Source organism: Peromyscus leucopus, chromosome 20, assembly GCF_004664715.2.
Source record: "Peromyscus leucopus breed LL Stock chromosome 20, UCI_PerLeu_2.1, whole genome shotgun sequence".
In the NCBI taxonomy this organism is placed as follows: domain Eukaryota; kingdom Metazoa; phylum Chordata; class Mammalia; order Rodentia; family Cricetidae; genus Peromyscus; species Peromyscus leucopus.
Window position 1 is genome coordinate 51,446,897 of NC_051080.1, and position 20,148 is coordinate 51,467,044.

General features: G+C 37.0%; 1 protein-coding gene across 1 annotated transcript in view; it reads left to right on the forward strand.

Moving 5' to 3' along the window:
- Trhr (thyrotropin releasing hormone receptor) overlaps positions 1 to 19,871 on the forward strand; it is a 38,602-nt gene extending 18,731 nt beyond the window's left edge. Inside the window, exons 3-4 of the mRNA XM_028867953.1 lie at positions 11,921 to 12,307; positions 18,006 to 19,871. Coding sequence (XP_028723786.1) covers positions 11,921 to 12,307; positions 18,006 to 18,068 — 450 coding nt within the window. The 3' untranslated portion in view covers positions 18,069 to 19,871. The remainder of the gene's footprint in view (positions 1 to 11,920; positions 12,308 to 18,005) is intronic.
- The last annotated feature ends 277 nt before the right edge of the window (positions 19,872 to 20,148 follow it).

The window sequence follows — 20,148 nt, forward strand, 5'->3', positions numbered from 1 at the left end:
ACAGAATCAAACTATTTTGTAACAATGAGGAATTTATTCTTTCAGGAACACCCATAATTTCTCATACTAGCCCCTTGAAGAATGATGACCAGCAAAGCATAAAAATCACAAAAACACATTCCCTAAACAGAAATTGAATGTCAGCACTGAGAAGTAAAACAGTCTGGTAAATGGTCATAGATTAGTGTTGTGGGAAATACAATGCATAAGAGACGGAAACAAATAGTGGTTTTCCTGTGTACTAGCTAGCCAATCCTTTTTGTATTTGACATGTTTACACTCATCATAAAGATGTGAATATATTCTATCTTAATGTGTTTGTTTTCAACATTTATTCTACTCTAAACCCGTTGAAACACAGAGAATTGTCCCTTTAGCAGCTGATTCAAATTCTAAAAGTGGACAATATTGTAGGCTCTCCTGGAGTATGGAGACTTTTGGAGAGCCTTTTAATTTTTTTTTTTTTTCTTGAAGCCCTCCTCACGCTTCCTCACCTCAGTTTGAGAAGCACTGTTAAAACATGCCCGCTTACACTCTTCCTTTACTAGCTCCCACCACACTCCTTGTCTGGTCTTTCTGACAGTGCCAATTCAGAGCTATCTGCCCAGCTGCAGTGGTATCAGGCATGTTGTAACCTTTATGGTAGGTGATATTGCCGAACTCTTCCTGTTTGTCAGGCACGGTGCCAAGGGGCTTTCAAGTGCCATCTCATTTGATGCTACTGCTATTAATGAATAGAGATCTCAGGCTTAAGATCTTCAAGGTCCTCAAAACCTGGAAGAGCAAGAATTCTAATTCTAGTGTGTAATCACCGCCTTTGATCCACAACCTCACATTCTGGTCCATGTTAACAGGATGTTGAATATGAGGCAAAGATGGAGTGGGCTATATTTGTCCAAGAAAAAAAATGAAACTTTTCTTTATATACATAGCAGTTTAATTTATTTAGTCATTTTACAAAAAAAATGTATTTGCTATCTCCTTAAATATTCTAACAACTAATTTAAAACTTGAGAAACCAGCAATGAACAAATTTTCATTCCATGAACCTCACATTCTATTAGAAAGAGAATAGAAAAATTAGTAAACACAAATACTATGCCAAGATGTAATACAAATTTTGAAGTAAATCTGTGAATATAAGGGGAATAAGAAAAGGATGAAGTAGGAGATTTCTCATATTAAAAATGACAATTTTTAAGATGTCCTAAAATTATAATTCTGTATGCACACATGAACAAATCAATTCTTGAAACTCAACCAAGTCTTTCATATTGCTGCAATATTAAAGCAGCAGGTTGATCTACAGAGGTCTTTAGGCTTTTAAGCAAAGAAGTATGGCATTAGTAATACCATTCAGTTTTATTTCATAACATTTATTAACATTCATTCTAAAACAAAATGGCTTATGTGTTCTAATTAAGAATCGAAACATTCTCCAATAATGGAATAAGAACCATTAGGTAGAATGATAGATAGTAGAAGTTGTGATAAATGGTCTTTTATCCAAATGTTGTCTCAGCATTTGTGGAAGAAAGGATAATAATCTCTCAACCTGAGGAACAGAAGTTACCTTTTTAGGAAAAACGGGACATGACACTGTTCTGACTGGCTCAGATACTGATCTTACCATTCATAAGTGGAACTGGTGCTTGAATTCCCTCATTTTCTGAATGGAAGTAATCAGAGTGTTTTCCTATGTGCTGTTGTAGAAATTAAATTAACCAACACATGAGGTATTTCAAACAGTGCTTGAAACACAGTAAGTAATGTGTTTTCTAAAGATGTCTTTGATTTCTCCAGTGTTTATTATGTTACAAGAAGTGCCATGAACACTTTTGTCTTCTCACACAATACCCCTGGGAGAGAGATGAAATTTCTGTCATCATTTTACTGAGGAAAAAGATGAAAATTAGAAATAGCAATGGCCCAGGTCTAATAACTTCTATATGCTCTGGCCAGGATGTTAAACCAGAACAATTGCTGTAGACTAGGTGAGAGGTTTTTCTTCTGGTAAGTTAGGAGAACTTGATGGGAAAGCTGAGAACCTGACTTGATGAGAACCAGGACATCACCCCCATTGACTCAAATTGTGTCTTTTCCAAGGCCGCATGTGCTTGTTCCTACACAACTGCTGATCTAATCATTCTTGGAGTTCTTCCTCTTCTAGAAAACTTGATTCCATGTTTGTTAAAAGCACAGTGTTGCCATAACAACATTTTGAAATTGCTAGAAAATTAATGCTAATAATTAAAGGCCAATTTTTTCCCAGAGCTAAAAATCTTCCATTATTAATCTATATCATAGACCCATGAATTACCAGATAAAAGACTTGAAAAATTATCCATAAGTCACAGTACTAGTTTGAAAAAAGATTCAAGGCCACTTAGCTCGTACATCATTTTCTTAAACTTAACTCTGAATTTCCCTAAAGAAGATGCTTTGCCCATTGTAACAGAGAATCCTAGATTAATAAACTCTAGAAGACAACGTTACCATCTCTACATGCAGAGCGGCACTGGAAGAAGCAGCTTTCTACAACTTCTAAGTAACAGGAAAGCCACAGTTGATTGAATGTGACCGTAGGCAGGTAAGAAAAAACAAAAAGAGCTGTCAGAATGACAATTGTAACCTTTGGTGGCAAATCCCATCTCACTTAACTTTGTGATAACATAGCATCATCAACATTTGGTATTGAACATGATCCAAGCATAGATCACATTAAATTAGAATCTCCTTGGTTCTTTAATCTTCCTAAATTCTTTTTAACAATATACCCAATAATTCTTATTTTCACAGAATGAAAACTGTGGCTCAAAAAACTTTTGGAGGATCAACATAAATTGATTTACCATCTCTCTTTTAGAAAAGCAATCTTTTTTTTCTAAATTCAACTTTTACTTTCAGCATTTTATATAAAACCTTGTTTTAAGGTAGAGATAAAAATATCCCCAAAATGTTAGTCTTGCCATCAAGATCTTATATGCCAGAGAAGAAAGGAGACACAGCATTATAGTGATATGTGGAATTTGGGGCTGGAAGTATAAGCCAGCCTCTGGAATTGCATGGAGGCAGTAAGGCTATGGACACCATCAGTGGACTCTTTCCCCACTCATTTCCTGAACAGCTATTGTATCTGTTTCATGCCAGATATTCGTGTTGTTCATATTGCTTCATGCAAGCAGGGTAGAGTAGGACTCATCATTCTAGGGAGGAAGCAGAGTGAGAAGCAGGCAAGCAAATGCAAGAACAGGGTGTGTACAGGTTTTTGCTATTAGCAAAAATAAGAGTAAGGCAACAGAACAGAAGAGGGAACAATTTTCAGAATGATTAGTACCCATCCTTCTGTCCAAGATTAACTTCTTTGGGTCTCCTTTAAAAATGAAGAGAATACTTACCTTACAAACACCCTAAAGCTTAAATAATTCAACAAAGTCAGTAGCACTGTGGTTAAAATATAGATTAAGTATTGCTACTTTCAAAAGGGCATTATTTGGTTAATTTTGCCTTGTCTCTCCTATAGTTAAAAACCTTGCCAGTCTAATATAAATTGAGCTTTTTTTTTGAGCATGTTATTTATGATAGCTTTTGTGTGTTTATTGGTTTTGAGACAGGGTTCTGTTATGCAGTTGAGTCTGACCTGGAACTTCTGATACTCCTGCTTCTACCTGCACAGTGCTGCACATACAAGTATGTGCCCCCATATCTGTTGATATTTTATTTCACAGAATAGTGTTGAAGCCTTCAAGAGTAAAATGGCTCATTCCCTGTCATCCAGATATGGGTAGAACTAGAAATAGAGTACAACCCTGTCTGAATAAGCTTTAGTCATTGCATAATTCTTAAATCAACCTAGACTATATCACCCAAAAGGGACTTTGTTGTACACAAATCTGTGTCAAAAGCATAGACCACAGACCCAGGCCTCACAAGCCCCCGCTTTGTCTACTAGACTTTGTAGACTCAACTGAGTTTCTAGTCAAATAGATAAGAAGACAAATGCAAAAGAAGGCTCATTCAGGGTATTGGGTCAGTACGATGATAAAGTGGTCACCCCTTCGCAAGGATGCAGATTCCACAACAGGACAGTGAATATAACCACCCCGTACATTGAAAGAGTATGTACATGCTACTTTGGATTTTCATATCTTCCATATGAAAATTAATCACCACACATACATTTTTATATATTAAATACATTCTGCAAAGCAGACATCAAACGCAAAGAAGTTCTGAGTGACACTGGTTGATAACGCAAACTAACAATCAAGTCTTGGTTTTGGACAATGTGTGTAGCACTCCAGAGAGCTAAAACAGAGCCAGGTGTGGTGATGCATGTCTGTAGTCCCATCACCTAGGGAGTGAAGGCTGAATGATAAGAAGTAAAAGGCTACCAGAGACCCTATCTAAAAATAAAAATTAAGAAAAGCTGACATCATGAAAAATGAGTGAGTTTGTGATTTGTCGAGGGCATGAAACAGAGCTGGCCTGAAGTTTGTTTCTGTGTATTCTTCCAGACTAGCAAGAAAATTAGCTCTGTCGCTCATGACAGGTCCCACCAAGGTACAGACTGTCTGTCCTGAGTTAGACACAGGGACAGAAGGAGCTGGATGTTTCCCAGGCACTGCCAGTCCCTTGATAAAAGATGTTGCCCAAGAGTTTTAGAAGGAAAAAAACACCTAAATGTCCACAAAATTCTTGACACCTTTGAGAGCTTTACCTCTATATATCAACTCACCTTTCCTCTCTTCTGTCATTCAGACTTTAGATTTTTAACAAACAAACAAAAAGTTTGGGCTCAAAGTTGATGGATAAATGACAACAGTCTACAGTGTCCCCTCTTGCCAGACCATGACTGTGTAGCCAGAGAAGCAAGGGAGAGAAACAAGGTTGGGAAAACATCACCTTCAGAAAGAATCTGCAGAGAAGTGTTACAACTAGCAGTCATAATCCCGGTTGTCTAGCCAAGATGCCTGACCATTTAGAATTTCTAAGGCTGTTTCTTGTAGATGTAATTCTAAACGGTCTTATTAAATAAGAAACACACGGCCAAATAAAGAGTTAAAGCCCAGAGATCAAGCAGGAGCCAAGAGCTAAGACCACCTTATCTTACCACTTGCTGCTGTCCTTCCCCTGAGAGATAGACCTTCTTCCTGTGTCCTGTCTTTTTATTGACTTTCTGTTCTGCCTTCTCATTGGTTGTAAACCCAACCACATGACCTCCTCATCACTGCCTGTCTATACAGACCTCCAGATCTCTATGGTTGGTACTGAGATTAAAGACGTGTGTCAACATGCTGGCTGAGTCTTTGAACACACAGGGATTCTGCCTGCTATGTGATCGGATTAAGGGCATGTGCTACCACTACCAGACTTGTGCTTAATGGCTTGCTCTTAGCTCTGATCCCCAGGCAACTTTATTAACATACAAATAAAGTCACATTTCAGCACAAATAAAATATCACCATAGGTTCTGAACAGAATAATGTCCAGAAACAGTAACCATACCCTAAAGAGCAAAACTAAGAAAACCAGTGTGAGATGTTTGAGGCAGCCTTTACCTACAGTTAGCAGTTTGCTGGTAGCTTACCTGGAAAAGATAGCATATAGAAAGGCTCAATCGCAAACCAAAAGCACAGTAGATAAAATGTGGCACTTTTGTAGCATGGCTCATTAAAAAAAGAAAAATCAAATGACATTTTATTTTCTAAATTCAGATGTTATTGTAATTTGAATCTCAATGCTGCCAGCTGAGATTTTCCTTTCCCAGGGTGTTTTCATATATCCACCTCCTGTGAACAAGAAAACATCCAAGCAACAGGAGCAGAGCCAGCCTTTCATCATGTAGCACTATCAAGACTAAGTAATCAATCCTGAAACAGCCGTGCTACAATAGTTGCTAACATTATAGAAAGTTTTGCATTGAGCCTAACTACAGATCTTACCTAGAACACAATTGCTTACATTTGTAACAGAAGAACCCTGAAATAAGAAGCATTTAAAAACATGTCCCAACAGGATTTAGTGTCACAGTGAGAATAGAAATAGCCTTGTTATGTACTTCAGATATGTGGTTCAGTTTAGAAATAACTCATTTCACGCTGGCTTCTTTCTTACAGCCTCTACCAACTCTATCTTTAAGCCTGAACTTTTGGTTTGTTTGTTGTTTTGAGGACATTAGGAAAAATATTTTCTCTCAAAAAAGAGAAAAAGACTGTGCTGTCAGCTATGGTAGCCTTTAATCATTAATATATTTATTTGTGCCAACAGTCTTATCCTCCACAATGCAGGTAAGGCAGGGATGATATGAAGAAAATACACAATCATGTGCCATGGAACAGCACAGATTATGTCAGACATCTTAATTATTTCCTTCCCTTTAATATGCTAATTCCTATTACTAGAGTATTCTCAGCATCCATCCTGTGCTGAGAATATAAACATTTTATATGAAAATGTTTAGAATTACTGCACATTCCCTATATAACAGGTGCTCAGCTTTCTTGTATGCTAAGAATGTTTGATGTTAAGTTTCCTTTGGACCCCAGTTTCAGACAGCTCAAAGTCCCATCACCATGCCCTCTTTGTGGGTTTTTGCCTCACGGTCATCCTGTATCAGAGTTCTGTGTAAAGCTCTGTCCATTTTGCAAAGGAAGGCTTTCACACTTGCATTGGGTGGCACTTGGATATTTTCCTGGGGAACTGCGCTTGTCCCAGAGGAAGAGTCACACTGTGTGTTGCATAGAAATACATTTGCATGTAACTTCAACTCTGGTATCTCCAGATGGCAAATCTTGTGGCCCTACTCAACCTGCTGGCCTCCTGAGTATTTAAGTCCAGTTCCATCTTTGTGTTTGTTTCTTTTAGGAAAAACGTTCACCTCAACTCCTGCTAGAACTGTGGAGGGAAATAAAAGCATTTTTGTGTATACACCACTCTCATAATCCTGTACCTTTAAAACCGTCTACCAGTCTGCCCTTTTCCCTCAATCCCCATCTCTTGAGAAAGAATTACCAAATACAATAAGAAATTCTCTATTATGAATCTTTTACAAATTCTTTCATAGACATCTTAATCATAATAAAACTCATAATGTACTCTATCTACTTCTTGCCAATATGATGATTCTGAATAGAACATTCAATACAGGGTGACAGGAGGAGTCAAGAACCCTATGGAATTGCATTTCTGCATGGCTTCCTGTCAAGAAATCAATAAGTGATGTGGGGAGCAACATCTGACAGTCCATGGTCTCTTCACCATGAGTCATCACTCAGCCTTTTACTACACTTTAACTGATCTTGAGCTGATTCCAAGACCCTTTCCAGTCTCATCATTCAACTTTTAAACACCAGTAATGACCTCACACGATGGTATGCAGCACCTCAGGCTGACTGCATTTTTTTAAAAACGGACTTTCCAGACATATGTCAAAACAAAGTGAAACACTCTGCAAGAAGAAAACCCCAGGGCCCCAGTCAGCACAGAAGCTTGGCTACATTCAGATTTATTTAATTATCAAGTCTGTTTATCCTTCAACTGCCTCAATTAATATAACAAAATGCAAAAGGTCATTGATCATTTTGCTGAGGGCTAAGAGCAAAATATATCCAGTTTCAGAACACTTTGTTAATATGCAGAGAGCAAGTGAACATGGATAGAGTCCAGACACAGAATGTATTGTTGCCCTTTAAAAGATGGCATTAGAATATTAAAGGATAACTGTTTTGTATTCATTAACCAACAGTTGCTTCCAGAATGAAGTGTTCTGAAAGTGAGTCTCCCAGTCATTAAAAAAAAAGCAAGAACCACAGCACTTTGCTAATTTAAAGACTCTTATCTCACACATATTTTGTAAGAATAAACATTTATTCAATAATACAATCATTCATTGAGCACTTGTTATGTGTCAGGCTTCTGTAATGAGGACTCATCCTAACCTTTTGTCTCCAAGACGTACTTTGTAAGTGTCTTCTTGATTTATGTTTCTTGAGAGACCAAAAGTAGAGCAGTGGATTTATACTGTAGGGAATCCAAAATTAGTAACCTGCTCACAAATTAAGATTAAGACTTCCTGCTATAACACCTGGAAAGCCAACAAAGAGGTAAAGAGTTGTCAGTAAAAGCTAAATGACAAGTTTGGACTTCACGTTTTTAACATTAGCAAACAAACAAATAAACGAATGAAAACATTCTCTATACCGGAGAATACAATTGACTAGAGAAGTCCAGCCGTGGGTCATGTTCTCTGTGCCATGTTCCTGGGAGGCAGACACAAGCTGGAAAACCTTGATACTGTGCGTCCATTCCACCTCTCCTACTGTAGTCACTCACTGGTGACCAAGACGATGTTGTCTTCTTTGTTCCCTGACAGCAGCAAGTCCCGTCACCACACACAGAATCCGTTTCCCCTCTGAATCATTTACAGAATCAAAGTTCAGGTATTTTTCTGAATCAGAACAAGAATCCCAACTAAATATCCTAGGGAACAGAGGTATGAATCAAAATCCTATGTCTTCCTAGGAAGACTAATAAGCTGATCTCTGACAATTAATTAAAATGTCCCCAGGTCCCATGAAACCAGAACCTAATAAATGATTTGCAATTAATCGGGCTGTGTCCTAAGAAACTCGAGTTTCCATTACTTTTCGTGATTATTTCCTGCATTTCAATTTTCTTGTTTGTGTGGTTCCCAGGGAAGCAGATTGTTGTGAAGGACTGTTGACTGCCTTGTGACAACTGTCTTTTTCCTAATCAGGACTCTAAATGCAAGACTCCAATTTGGGGCCAAAAGACTTGGGGGGCAGAGCAGATTTCAGGGTTACCAGTGATATCTGGTAACAGTACCATCCCTTCCAGATAGTCCACAAACAATATCTATAGCAAGTACATGTCTTAGCTTAATAAATCTGTTAAATTTATCATCCCTGGAAAGAAAATAAGAACTAGAGTCAAGGGTGTTGGTTCAACAGCTGCTCTGTCACCTGAAGTATGATCCTTTTCTCTGCTTCTATGAGTTCATTTCCCATTTCCTCATCAACAAAATGGAAACACCAACACTTCTCCCACAGATGCTCTAGTGATGTGAAAGAATTCTGTTAATTACAAAGACCTCAAAAATTAACTGCTGCTACAACTCTCTTGGATTATAGAGAATGATTGAAAATATTTTAAGCTTTTTTATGCATTGTATTGATCTCTTAAATGTGGTTAAAAGAGATCCTATCCTCACTGATAGTGCACTGGATATGCTCTCCGTCCTGAACACTATTCCTTCAAGCATCTGATTCCTCATTCTCTCCTGGATTCTAAGTGTTTTTCTTTATGGAACTGGTTCCTAAGGAAACAAAAATGCTGTGCTATAGTCCATCTTTGAAAGAAAGAAATAAAACTGATGCTCCTCATCCCTCTCCAATAAGACAATGATTTCTCTACTCTCCTTGCCAGAAAAACATATACAAGTATTTCAATTACACCCACTTCTCTCTTTCTCTTTTGAATGCACTCCAAACAGACATATCTGAAAAAGTGTGTGTGTGTGTGTGTGTGTGTGTGTGTGTGTGTGTGTGTGTGCAGTGTCTGGACAAACCAGAAAGGAACATGGCTTGTGATTCCCTAGAGCTGGATGTACAAAGGACTATGAGCCACTCAATGAGAGTGCTGGGAACTGGACCCTGGAAGAGCAGCAAACATTCTTAACCACTGAGCCATTCTTCCAGCCACTATTCTTCTATTTTCAAGAACAGCATAAAAAAATGCATCCCAATTATTTTAGTTTTATTTTACTCTGTGCCTCTCTTGAGTTCCAGTGTCTCTGTAAAGTCAATAAGTGGTTTTGCTATGTATCATGATGAGAATTATCTCCCAACATTTTTCAAAGATTAAAGGTGTGTTTCACATTATTGCAGAAGATCTCACTTTAAAAATGTACAAACCAGTAGTTTCACTGCTTTAGATTGAACAGATAAGAGAAATAACAACAATCATTCACATAAAACTTAGTCTCCAGTGTTTCATAGCAGTACTAGTGATTACAATTAAATATTTAAAGAATGGATAAATCTATTGTGACATATATGCACTATGAAATACTATTCAGCAATGAAAATGAATAAACAACTCTCTCTCTTGTATATATATATATATACAAGCTGCAGTATGGTTCACCTTATGACTATGATGCTGAATGTCTCCAGTTGTGCACAACTGACTGTATGTTTCATTCATATGGAATATTTGAAATGGCTAACTCTATAGGAGTATCATATAGATTGGTAGTGGTTTAGGCTTTAGGAAGGTAGAAAGAAGATGGGACATGATTGCTAAAGGGTACTCACTTTATCCACATTGTCACACACCAAATCTCAACAGGACCACTCTTTTCAACTCATTTCACCTCAATGTCGAAAGAAAAAGAATATATTTCTGGCCTGGTATTGTTCATTTTTAGAATATCTACAAAGTGTGGACTAAGGAAATTTAATTCTCTCAAATGCAATGAAAGACCAAAAGCTTGTTAAATGTGTAAAATTTTGCATTTGAAGAAAATCAACTAGTTATTATCTCTGCATGCGATGATAATCTCTGCAATAATTACATACATTCATCAAGTTGTTGGAATACTATGATCTCTCTATAATGCTCTTAATGAGAGGTTAGAATTTCATGGTGCTTTAGGGTTTCTAAGTCCCAACCCACTCACTATTTTAATTCTTCAGTAACTCTGTGAAGAAAACATTATAACCAGGCAGATCTTCAGATGTCCAAATGCAACAATAACTTGATTAAGGTCCTAAAACTACTTGTAGAATCAAATCCAGATGGTCTTACTGTAAGTCCAAAGTGAGCAGTGCCAGATTTCACTGAGCATCAAGATAAGAAGAATCTGCTGAAAGACACTGTTGATAACCTCACTCCTGGATGGTCATAGGTATTAACTTCACCTAAACCATTTTCCTACCTCTGGCATCTCGTTTGTTTTTCAGAATAGTTTCGCTCTGCGTAAAATTTCAGAAAATTTTTTGCACTCCCCTCCCTTTAAGCCTAAAGGAAGTCAAGCTGTGGCAAGAAGGAAAGCTCTGTATTTAGGCTGACACAAATTCCAGTCCTGCACTAAGGCTCAGCAACTTCCTCCAACACGTTCTCTAATCTGAAAACTGGCAGATACAATACTCACTCTGAATGGTCTTAATCTTTGCAGTTGTGATGAGAAATCTGCAACATTAGTGTGTTACCTGATATAGAGCAGATGTTACACAGCTTCCAGGATTTTTCTGTATCTTTTCACACAATTAGGTTATCACATTTGATGATGGAAGGTACTATTGTCCCATTTTAAGATTGTCTATGAGAAAGGCTAGAATGATTTCCTACAGCTAAGGAGATGGAGTTAGAACCATATCTCATAATATGTGTCACAGACACTTTTGGGAGCTATGACAAAAGCCTTAGCTGGACTGATCCTACCCACTCTTGAAGTGGGTGGCTCCTGCCTGCATCCCATTCCCTGTATGTCAGTACTTTTTTTTCTTTTATCAGAGCAGTTTGTCTTGAAGTCCCCAGAAGTTCTTAAGATAGGAAGTCCTGGAAATACATAGGTTTTTAAATCCTTTTAGCAGCAGGCAGCTGCTGGATCAATGTCTTTTGGAGCAAATAATTCTGAAATATAAAACTTGAGTACAGTTGTCCAAGCGAGAGCTATCTCAATCAAATTCCTATTTTGTTCTTTCCTCCTGGATCACATTTTCCTCTGCTCCCTCAACCTTACATTCTGAGTTAAACTTCCAAAGAAGCAACCTGACTGAAAGGTAGTCTTGGACTATATCTTGGAAAACATAAACTCGGGTGCGAAAGAGAGTGATAGGTATCTTGATTTGTTTCCACTGGTGTTCGTACTGCATTTCTCTCTGTTTCTCCATAGGTCACCAAGATGCTGGCAGTGGTTGTAATTCTGTTTGCCCTTTTATGGATGCCCTACAGGACTCTCGTGGTTGTCAACTCATTTCTCTCCAGCCCTTTCCAAGAAAATTGGTTCCTGCTCTTTTGCAGAATTTGCATTTATCTCAACAGTGCCATCAACCCCGTGATTTACAACCTCATGTCTCAGAAATTCCGTGCAGCCTTCAGAAAGCTGTGCAATTGCAAGCAGAAGCCCACAGAGAAACCTGCCAACTACAGTGTGGCTCTAAATTACAGCGTCATCAAGGAGTCGGACCGGTTCAGCACAGAGCTGGATGACATCACCGTCACTGACACTTACGTGTCAACCACCAAGGTGTCCTTTGACGACACCTGCTTGGCTTCTGAGGTAACCCTTAGTCAGAGCTGATTCATAAATGAGAAGAAAGTGAATCACGGTAAATGAGAATCTGTGCCGTTATCTAAGAGAGAGAAAACAGCCTATACTTACATGTGCTATGCTATGGAAACACAGCAGGCTTGGCTTTGCTCCTCCACGTCTTGGCCCCGCATGCTTTAAACCCATGACAGCATTTTTTTTTTTTTACTTTCCTTCTTTCCAAATTAGAATCACAAAAGTGGAGTCTATCTGTGGAGGGGATAAATGGTGAAAACTAAAAAGACTCTTGGCTTTCATTTAATGTGGGAAATCATGCTCTTTCCTGGAGTAAGGACATTTCCATAAAATTTAGATAACAATTTAAATTCTTACCAACAACCTTATTGAATGGGATTTCAAACACCATATGCTCCAAATATCTGCACATGTGGAAATTTGGCAAGATGTGACTTTTAAATGTTTAATTTGGTATTTCATTTACCAAAGTACAGTACTGTTTCATGAATATCTGAACTACATTTAAAAAAAAAGAACTAGAAACTCAAAATACCCTCAAAATTACAAACATGTGGATTTGATTTTGAAGCAAACCTAAGTTTTATTAACTCTTCATGTTTCCTAAATAATGAGTGGAATAAAGGCACACCCAGTTTAAACAACTGTGAAGATAGCAGCTAAAATACAATGAACTTTAAATATATAGCAAGTACCAGGCTGAGTATTTAAAACATGGTTTCACATTTTTCTCAAAACCTTTCAAGTCAAAATCCCCTTTGAACATTCTTGTGCATAAACTACTGAGCTGTGTCAAGAGAATTCTTCCAGTAGAACCAAGCTTAAAGTTCTGAAGCAGTATCTGAGGTTCAGTTGTTATTTGAAATCAGCCAAATTCTGGCTATTTTGCCTCAAGGTGAAGACGACCCACTCTGACTCGGACTTTAACTTACCTGCAATTTTGTCTTTCATTCATTGTTCCCCCTTGTCATTTTTCAGACTCATTTCATTTTAAATACTTCAGATATTTTGTTTACACACTCTAAATCAAAACATTGCAAGTCCCCTGAGTTTGTTTTGAAACTGATTTCATCCTATTATTGCTAGCTCATCTTTACAGTTTGAACTTTGACCTAGCATTCCAGTTATTATTAGACAGGTGTGAATGTGCATCTACCCAGGAGGCTTATGGGTATTATTTTAATTCTCTTCAAATAACTCACCCACTGGGATACAGCCAGTCAGATATTGAAGACTATAAATTGGCCTTGGTGATAGTCTCATAGTCATTAATTTTTAATAGTTGGGTCAAAAAGCCATATTTTTAAGTGCCCCATAAAGTTGGTACTTTTTCCCTCCAGTCTATATCTTTAGTTTATGGTGTTTCTTTGAAACTTAATGGATAATGATTATTAACCCTTTAAACCTTCTTAAAAAGAATATATTGGCTTCATGGAGAGCCTGTTATCCAGGAACCATTCTAAGTATGCTTGTATGAAATCTTCCTCATCTACTCCATCCACAATATCAATAAAAAGATGTCAAATATTTACAGAAAGTACCAGAAGTCTAGTTACAAAACACTAAGCAATCTATTTTAATTCAATTTCTATTCTGTATTAATTACTATTACTGGATTAATGTGAGTAGGGAAATAGTATGACCTAACCTCAAATCACATAAATATGTGTTTAGGTACAAAGAAATACACACCCATATGTACATAAATTTAACTTTATTGCAAAAGAGAATTGGAATATATTAGACCTCCTACATTAGGGAAAGGAAATACTATTATTTAATGTGTACTATGTCTAACACACTGGTAGATACTTAAGCACCATTATCTCAATTATCATGTCTTGACAAGCATCCATAATGTTTTCCTAAAGAGTGTGGCCACTACAGAGAGAAAATATTTTTTCCCATTTGTAAAGTTGACAGTCAAATTCTTGTGACCCAATGGGCCACACACACACACACACACACACACACACACACACACACACACAAATAACAATATCAGATATTGAAAACAACATGTTTTACATAATATACACGTGATAAAATGCACTCTTCTGACCTTTGAACATTTAACATATAGCCTCAGTTTTCCCCTTTTTAATTTTTGAAAAGTTATTTGCTAGTCTTGCTTTTGGACTACATAAGAAATTCAAAAGAACTCAGTCCATAGTGTTCCAACTTTAAAAAAAATGCCATTATAAAAGCAAACGTTTCTGCATAATGTGAAACACCTGGTTGAATTTACACAAAGGAGGTATAACTTTCTAAAGTATTCAATATCATGCTACATTAACTCATAAAGTATCTCCATCGACAATCAAAATTATATATCATCAAGTGGAAGCTAAAGGGCTAAATTAAAATTTGCTGGTGTGGTGGAATAATCTTATTACGAGACTCCCCGAAGCTCCTGGAGTGGTTGTATTACTTCCAGTTCTGTTAATTGCGGAGGGACTTTGGGGAGGTTACACACCTGAGAGAAGTGGGCAAAGGTGAACGAAGAACAAAAGCAAACATAAATCTTCTCTTAGGATTTTCAGTCTGACATAGATCACAAGTATTCTACATGCTGAAGATAAGTAGGAAAAATTCAGATTTTATAAACATGTCTAATAAGTCGATGGATGAAGTGCACAGAATCATGTGTACATCTTGATCATCTACCAAAAGTGATGGGTCGTTTGTGTGAACGGCTTAGTAAATCTGTGAAGTCCAGCTAGGTTTTAAGTCGACAGTGGAGTTGTTTTTATGGAGAGTATGTGTCTTAGGAAAGCAGGAGCTACACTGTTCTGGTCTCTTCTTTTAAAAAGTGGATTGGGGGAGGGTGGGGAAGGGGCGGGAGGAGGGAGGACAGGGGAATCCATGGCTGATATGTAAAAATAAATTAATTATAAAATTTAAAAAAATAATAATGAAGTTAAAGAAAAATTTTTTTAAAAAAGTGAAACCACTAGTAATGTCATTCTAAACTACTTTAAATCTATAAAAATGATGTTAGAAAAAATAATTTTTAAGAGAAAAGTAATTTGAATTATTAACATATGATTTGATTAATTTTACAAATAACACATTCAATATTATTTTCCTTTCGATTCAACTCCAAGAGGGGATGGGATGTTGCATGTGAAGTCAGGAAGCCATACATGAGCAAGAGAAGACTCAGGAGCATCTAGTCAGTCCCAAGTTGAAGACACATTTCAAATATTTAGACTCCCTCTGGCGACAAGGGTACAAACTTGAGTCCCTGAAGCAATTTATCATGGATTTCCTCAGCTAGTAATGAATAAATAGCCACCAAAACAAAATTGAACTGAACGACTCTAAAATGTTACCGTAGCACACGAAAGAAAGCGTGTAGAACCCTCTGTTGATAACGGTGTCTCCCCTTTCCTGCCTCCCAAGCTCTCATCCTTCCACAAATATCACTTTGCTCAGAGCAGGGAAACTTGGCTAACTTCCTCAGAGAGTAACCGTGAACTTGAACTATTTTGTACAAATGTTCTGTTGAATATAATATGTATAGGCAAATACTACACAAATTCTGATTCTTATAAGAATCTTCATTAATTAATGGAAAAACTGGTCTGTTGCTTCTAAAATTCCTATGTAGGTCTGTGACGATTTATATAGGAGGACTAATGTAGAACTGAGTTGTTTAATATGGCTTGTTTTCTTCACAGAATAGAGACTTGACATTTCACAAGCTTTAGTCAGAAACTAGAAAAAAAATAAATATATATAAAACCATTGCTAAAATTTTATGAGAGAAATATGAGTCTTTCTATTCTTGTAAAACTCACACCCAAATGAAAGAAAGCAGATCTGCATGATATGACCTCAAGATGCAACTCTTAGGCAGTATTTAGAATATAGATTGGAGTCATCAGAACTATAGCCAAAAACAGTTTTTAATAGCCTACTTGAACATTCCTAATATGACTTGATAGAAGGATTACTTACATACTCTATTTTTAACAGACTATCATCAGAAATAACTGTTTTAACTCTTATTTTTACTTACCACAAAAATAAAAAAGCCATAAAGGACCCTGGAATGTTTTCCTTGTTTGTTTATTTCATAATTATGATTTCAAATACTTCAGCACTGCTAATCAGGGGAGTTGTGTATTGGGAAGCAGTTCACTGTTAAGATTTTCAAGAGCAAATGGGCAACATTTACTGACAAGTTTAATCCATATCATTCTTAATTCAATACCTAAATAATCTCCTTTGATAAGAGTGATCATGGATGTCTGTATTCAATGTTGTCAGATGAAACAAAATATAAATTGCATTATTTTATACCAAGCAAATGCATGCTAACCAAATAGAATGTTTATGTCATATTTTGAGAATCATATCTAGAAAAATGGAAAAGTCTGGAACATGTAATACCTATTAAGATAGTACATTGTACAAAACTATCAAATTTGGATGTAATAAGACAAGAAAGGAATGTAGGGGTCAATAAACCACATAGTCACATAATGATGACTTTTATCTTTTGTTTTCTTTTCCTGTTATCCTTTTATTGAAAATAATTTTTTCTTTTCTTTTTTTTAAATTTTATTTTATAATTTAATTTAATTTTACACATCAGCCACAGATTCCCTTGTTCTCTCCCCTCCCGCCTCCTTCTCCCCAGCCCACCCCCCATTCCCATCTCCTCTAGGGCAAAGACTCCCCTGAGGATTGAGTTCAACTTGGTAGATTCAGTCCAGGCAGGTCCAGTCCCCTCCTCCCAGGCTGAGCTAAGTGTCCCTGTATAAGCCCCAGGTTCCAAATAGCCAGCACATGCACTGAGGACAGGTCCCAGTCCCATTGCCTGGGTGCCTCCCAAACAGATCAAGCTAATCAACTGTCTCACTTATCCAGAGGGCCTGATCCAGTTGGGGGCTCCTCAGCTATTGGTTCATAGTTCATGTGTTTCCATTCGTTTGGCTATTTGTCCCTATGCTTTTACCAACCTTGGTCTCAGCAATTCTCGCTCATACAAACCCTCCTCTTTCTCACCAACTGGAAGCCTGGAGCTTCACCAGGAGCCTGGCCGTGGATCTCTGCATCTGGTTCCCTCAGTCATTGGATGAGGTTTCTAGCATGACAATTAGGTTGTTTGGCCATCCTATCACCAGAGTAGGTCAGTTCGGGCTGTCTCTCAACCATTGCCAGTAGGCTATTGTGGAGGTATCTTAGTGGATTTCTGGGGACCTCTCTAGCACTTTGCTTTTTCCTATTCTCATGTGGTCTTCATTTATCATGGTCTCTTATTCCTTGTTCTCCCTCTCTGTTCTTGATCCAGCTGGCATCTCCCGCTCTCCTAAGCTCTCTTTCCCTTGACGCTCGCCCTTCATTACCCCCACTCATGTGCAGGTTGTTCATGTAGATCTCATCCATTTCTCTGTCATTGGGCGATCCCTGTGTTATCTTTCTTGGGGTCCTGTTTTCTAGGTAGCCTCCCTGGAGTTGTGAGTAGCAGTCCAGTCATCTTTGTTTTACATCTAGTGTCCTCCTATACTATACTATAAACATGTCTATACCATGTTTGTCTTTCTGAGGTCCATACTATAGACTCTCAACTGGAATAAAGGAAATGTGAAGGACATTGAAAGTTATACTAAGAGACTGAAATAACTGGTAGTGTTATTCAGCATTCCTGCAAGCTTAAAAGTGACTCTTTCTTTCTTTACAGAAGAATGGACCCCAGTCTTGTTCATATGACTGTTCTTTGACTGCCAAACAGGAGAAAATATGACCTTCTTCAAGAACATCTTGGATTGGTATTAATACAAGTGAAATATTTCCAGAAAAGAAACAAGTACAATATGACTCAGAATAAGGTGGTCCCAACTGACCAAAAGCCTTCATTCAGAAGTCAGTAAGGACATCATGATACCAATGGTACAGGATGGCACAGTAAGGAAGCGAACATTTAATCCCTAGCCATGATTAGAAGCCACTCCTGTTTTATATACATAAAAATAACTGAAGAGTGTATCTTAATATGTGCTTTGTTTGTCTCTGTTTTGAGAAATTATCATTTCCTGGGTGACTCTGAGCACAGCCTGAACACCACTTTGCTCCGAGCCTCCACATATATCCTTCAAGAATCTTCAATACTGAATAACTTTGAATAAGCAAATAAACAGAAAATGCCATTAGGACAAGTTCATTTCATCTTTGTACCCCACAAATTAAACTCAGATGATGACTTTGATGATGACTTTCTGTTAAATGAATGAATAAGTAAATCAATGAATCTCCAACTAAGAAATAAGACCTAAAATCTTCATGATGCCTGATTTTCCCATAGATTTATCTTTACAATTATTTAACTTGTTTACTGTTTGTTTTTGTTGTGTTAAGCCATTGTCCTAGCTTATTAAAATGTACTACAATTGTTTTGGATGATGGTGACAACCATCCCTTGTGTATATATTGTAAGCGCAAACTTCAATAGTACCCTCATATCTCTCATCGAATTTAATACTGATGAAGATTAATACATTGTATGGTCAGAGAGTGAAAACATATTATCCCTGAAATGTGAATAAAATGAACAAAATATGTAGAGTACATAGTAGAAAGACAAGTTATATGGTTTCAGACTACAAACATAAGAATTCCTCCTGGGAAAAAGAATATCAGTGAGTTCCAGAATCATTAGAAGGACTTTATAAAGAATCTTGGATTTCTTTTAAGGGTAGACTTAGTTTAGATAGTTAAGAAAAGACAATCCATATAAGAGAATGGAGATGAATAAGCTCAAGATAAAAAGAATCAACTCTGGATATTAAGGCTGTGTTTTGAATAAGTTCAGGGTAAAAAGAATCAACTCTAGATATTAAGGATATATTTCCAGTGCAGCATGATTCATCAGGGATTAGTTTAAGCAAGCAACTAGTAAAAAGGAAAGGAAGAGAAATAAAGTACTTTCTGATGCTTATATTTGATGAGAAATATTCACCCAGACACAGTAGGTAGATGTGTATATAAGTAAGCTACTGTGTATTTCCTAAACCTTATGAATTTCATTACTATCTACAGAAAATATAGTATACTATTTGTCTTCTATGTGTTATAATTCTGAAAGTATTCTTAAAGTCATAATTTTCCAAGTAAAAACTATATTGTATATGTGTATATCTTTTCTATAGCACATTGTCATCATATATGGGGAAATATTTATTTCTGTATATATGATTCAGAGTTCCTTAACAGCCATGCAGTTATCCAGTTATGCTAAACAGAGATCAAAGCTAGTTCATAGGCGCTTCATGAACCTGAGCACCCATATTAAATGTGAAACTGAAAAGCAGTGAATAGTTTTCTAACCCCCATGACCTGCCGACTTGCAAGTTGCTGACATCATGCTGCTGATTGCTTTGGTTTCCTTTAACCAGCTGTAGAGAGCTGTATGCTGACTCATCTCATTGCTTGGAAGTTAACCGTCGTGTTCATGTGGATGAAGATTCTTCTCTAAGATAGTGCAGTATTATGTGTCCTCTCTACAGTGGGAAACTGTTTGTGTATATGTATTGTGAGAAATAAAGTGTCAAACTGAAAAATCCAGGTCCTTTGATTTCTTTTCTTTGAAATCATCCTGTTTTGGTGTAGCTTGACTCTAAACCATTTACCCCAAACATTTCATTTTGATACATTGTTATTTGGCATGTACCACTGATTGTTTTTCCAGCTAATTATAAGTAAATGCACAAATAGATACTTTTCAATTTTAATAAGAAATTTAATGTGTATTGGTTCAAAAATGACTAACTTATCATGTCATCCATGATTACACTGACATTAATGAGTTCATTTTATGTTAATATTAG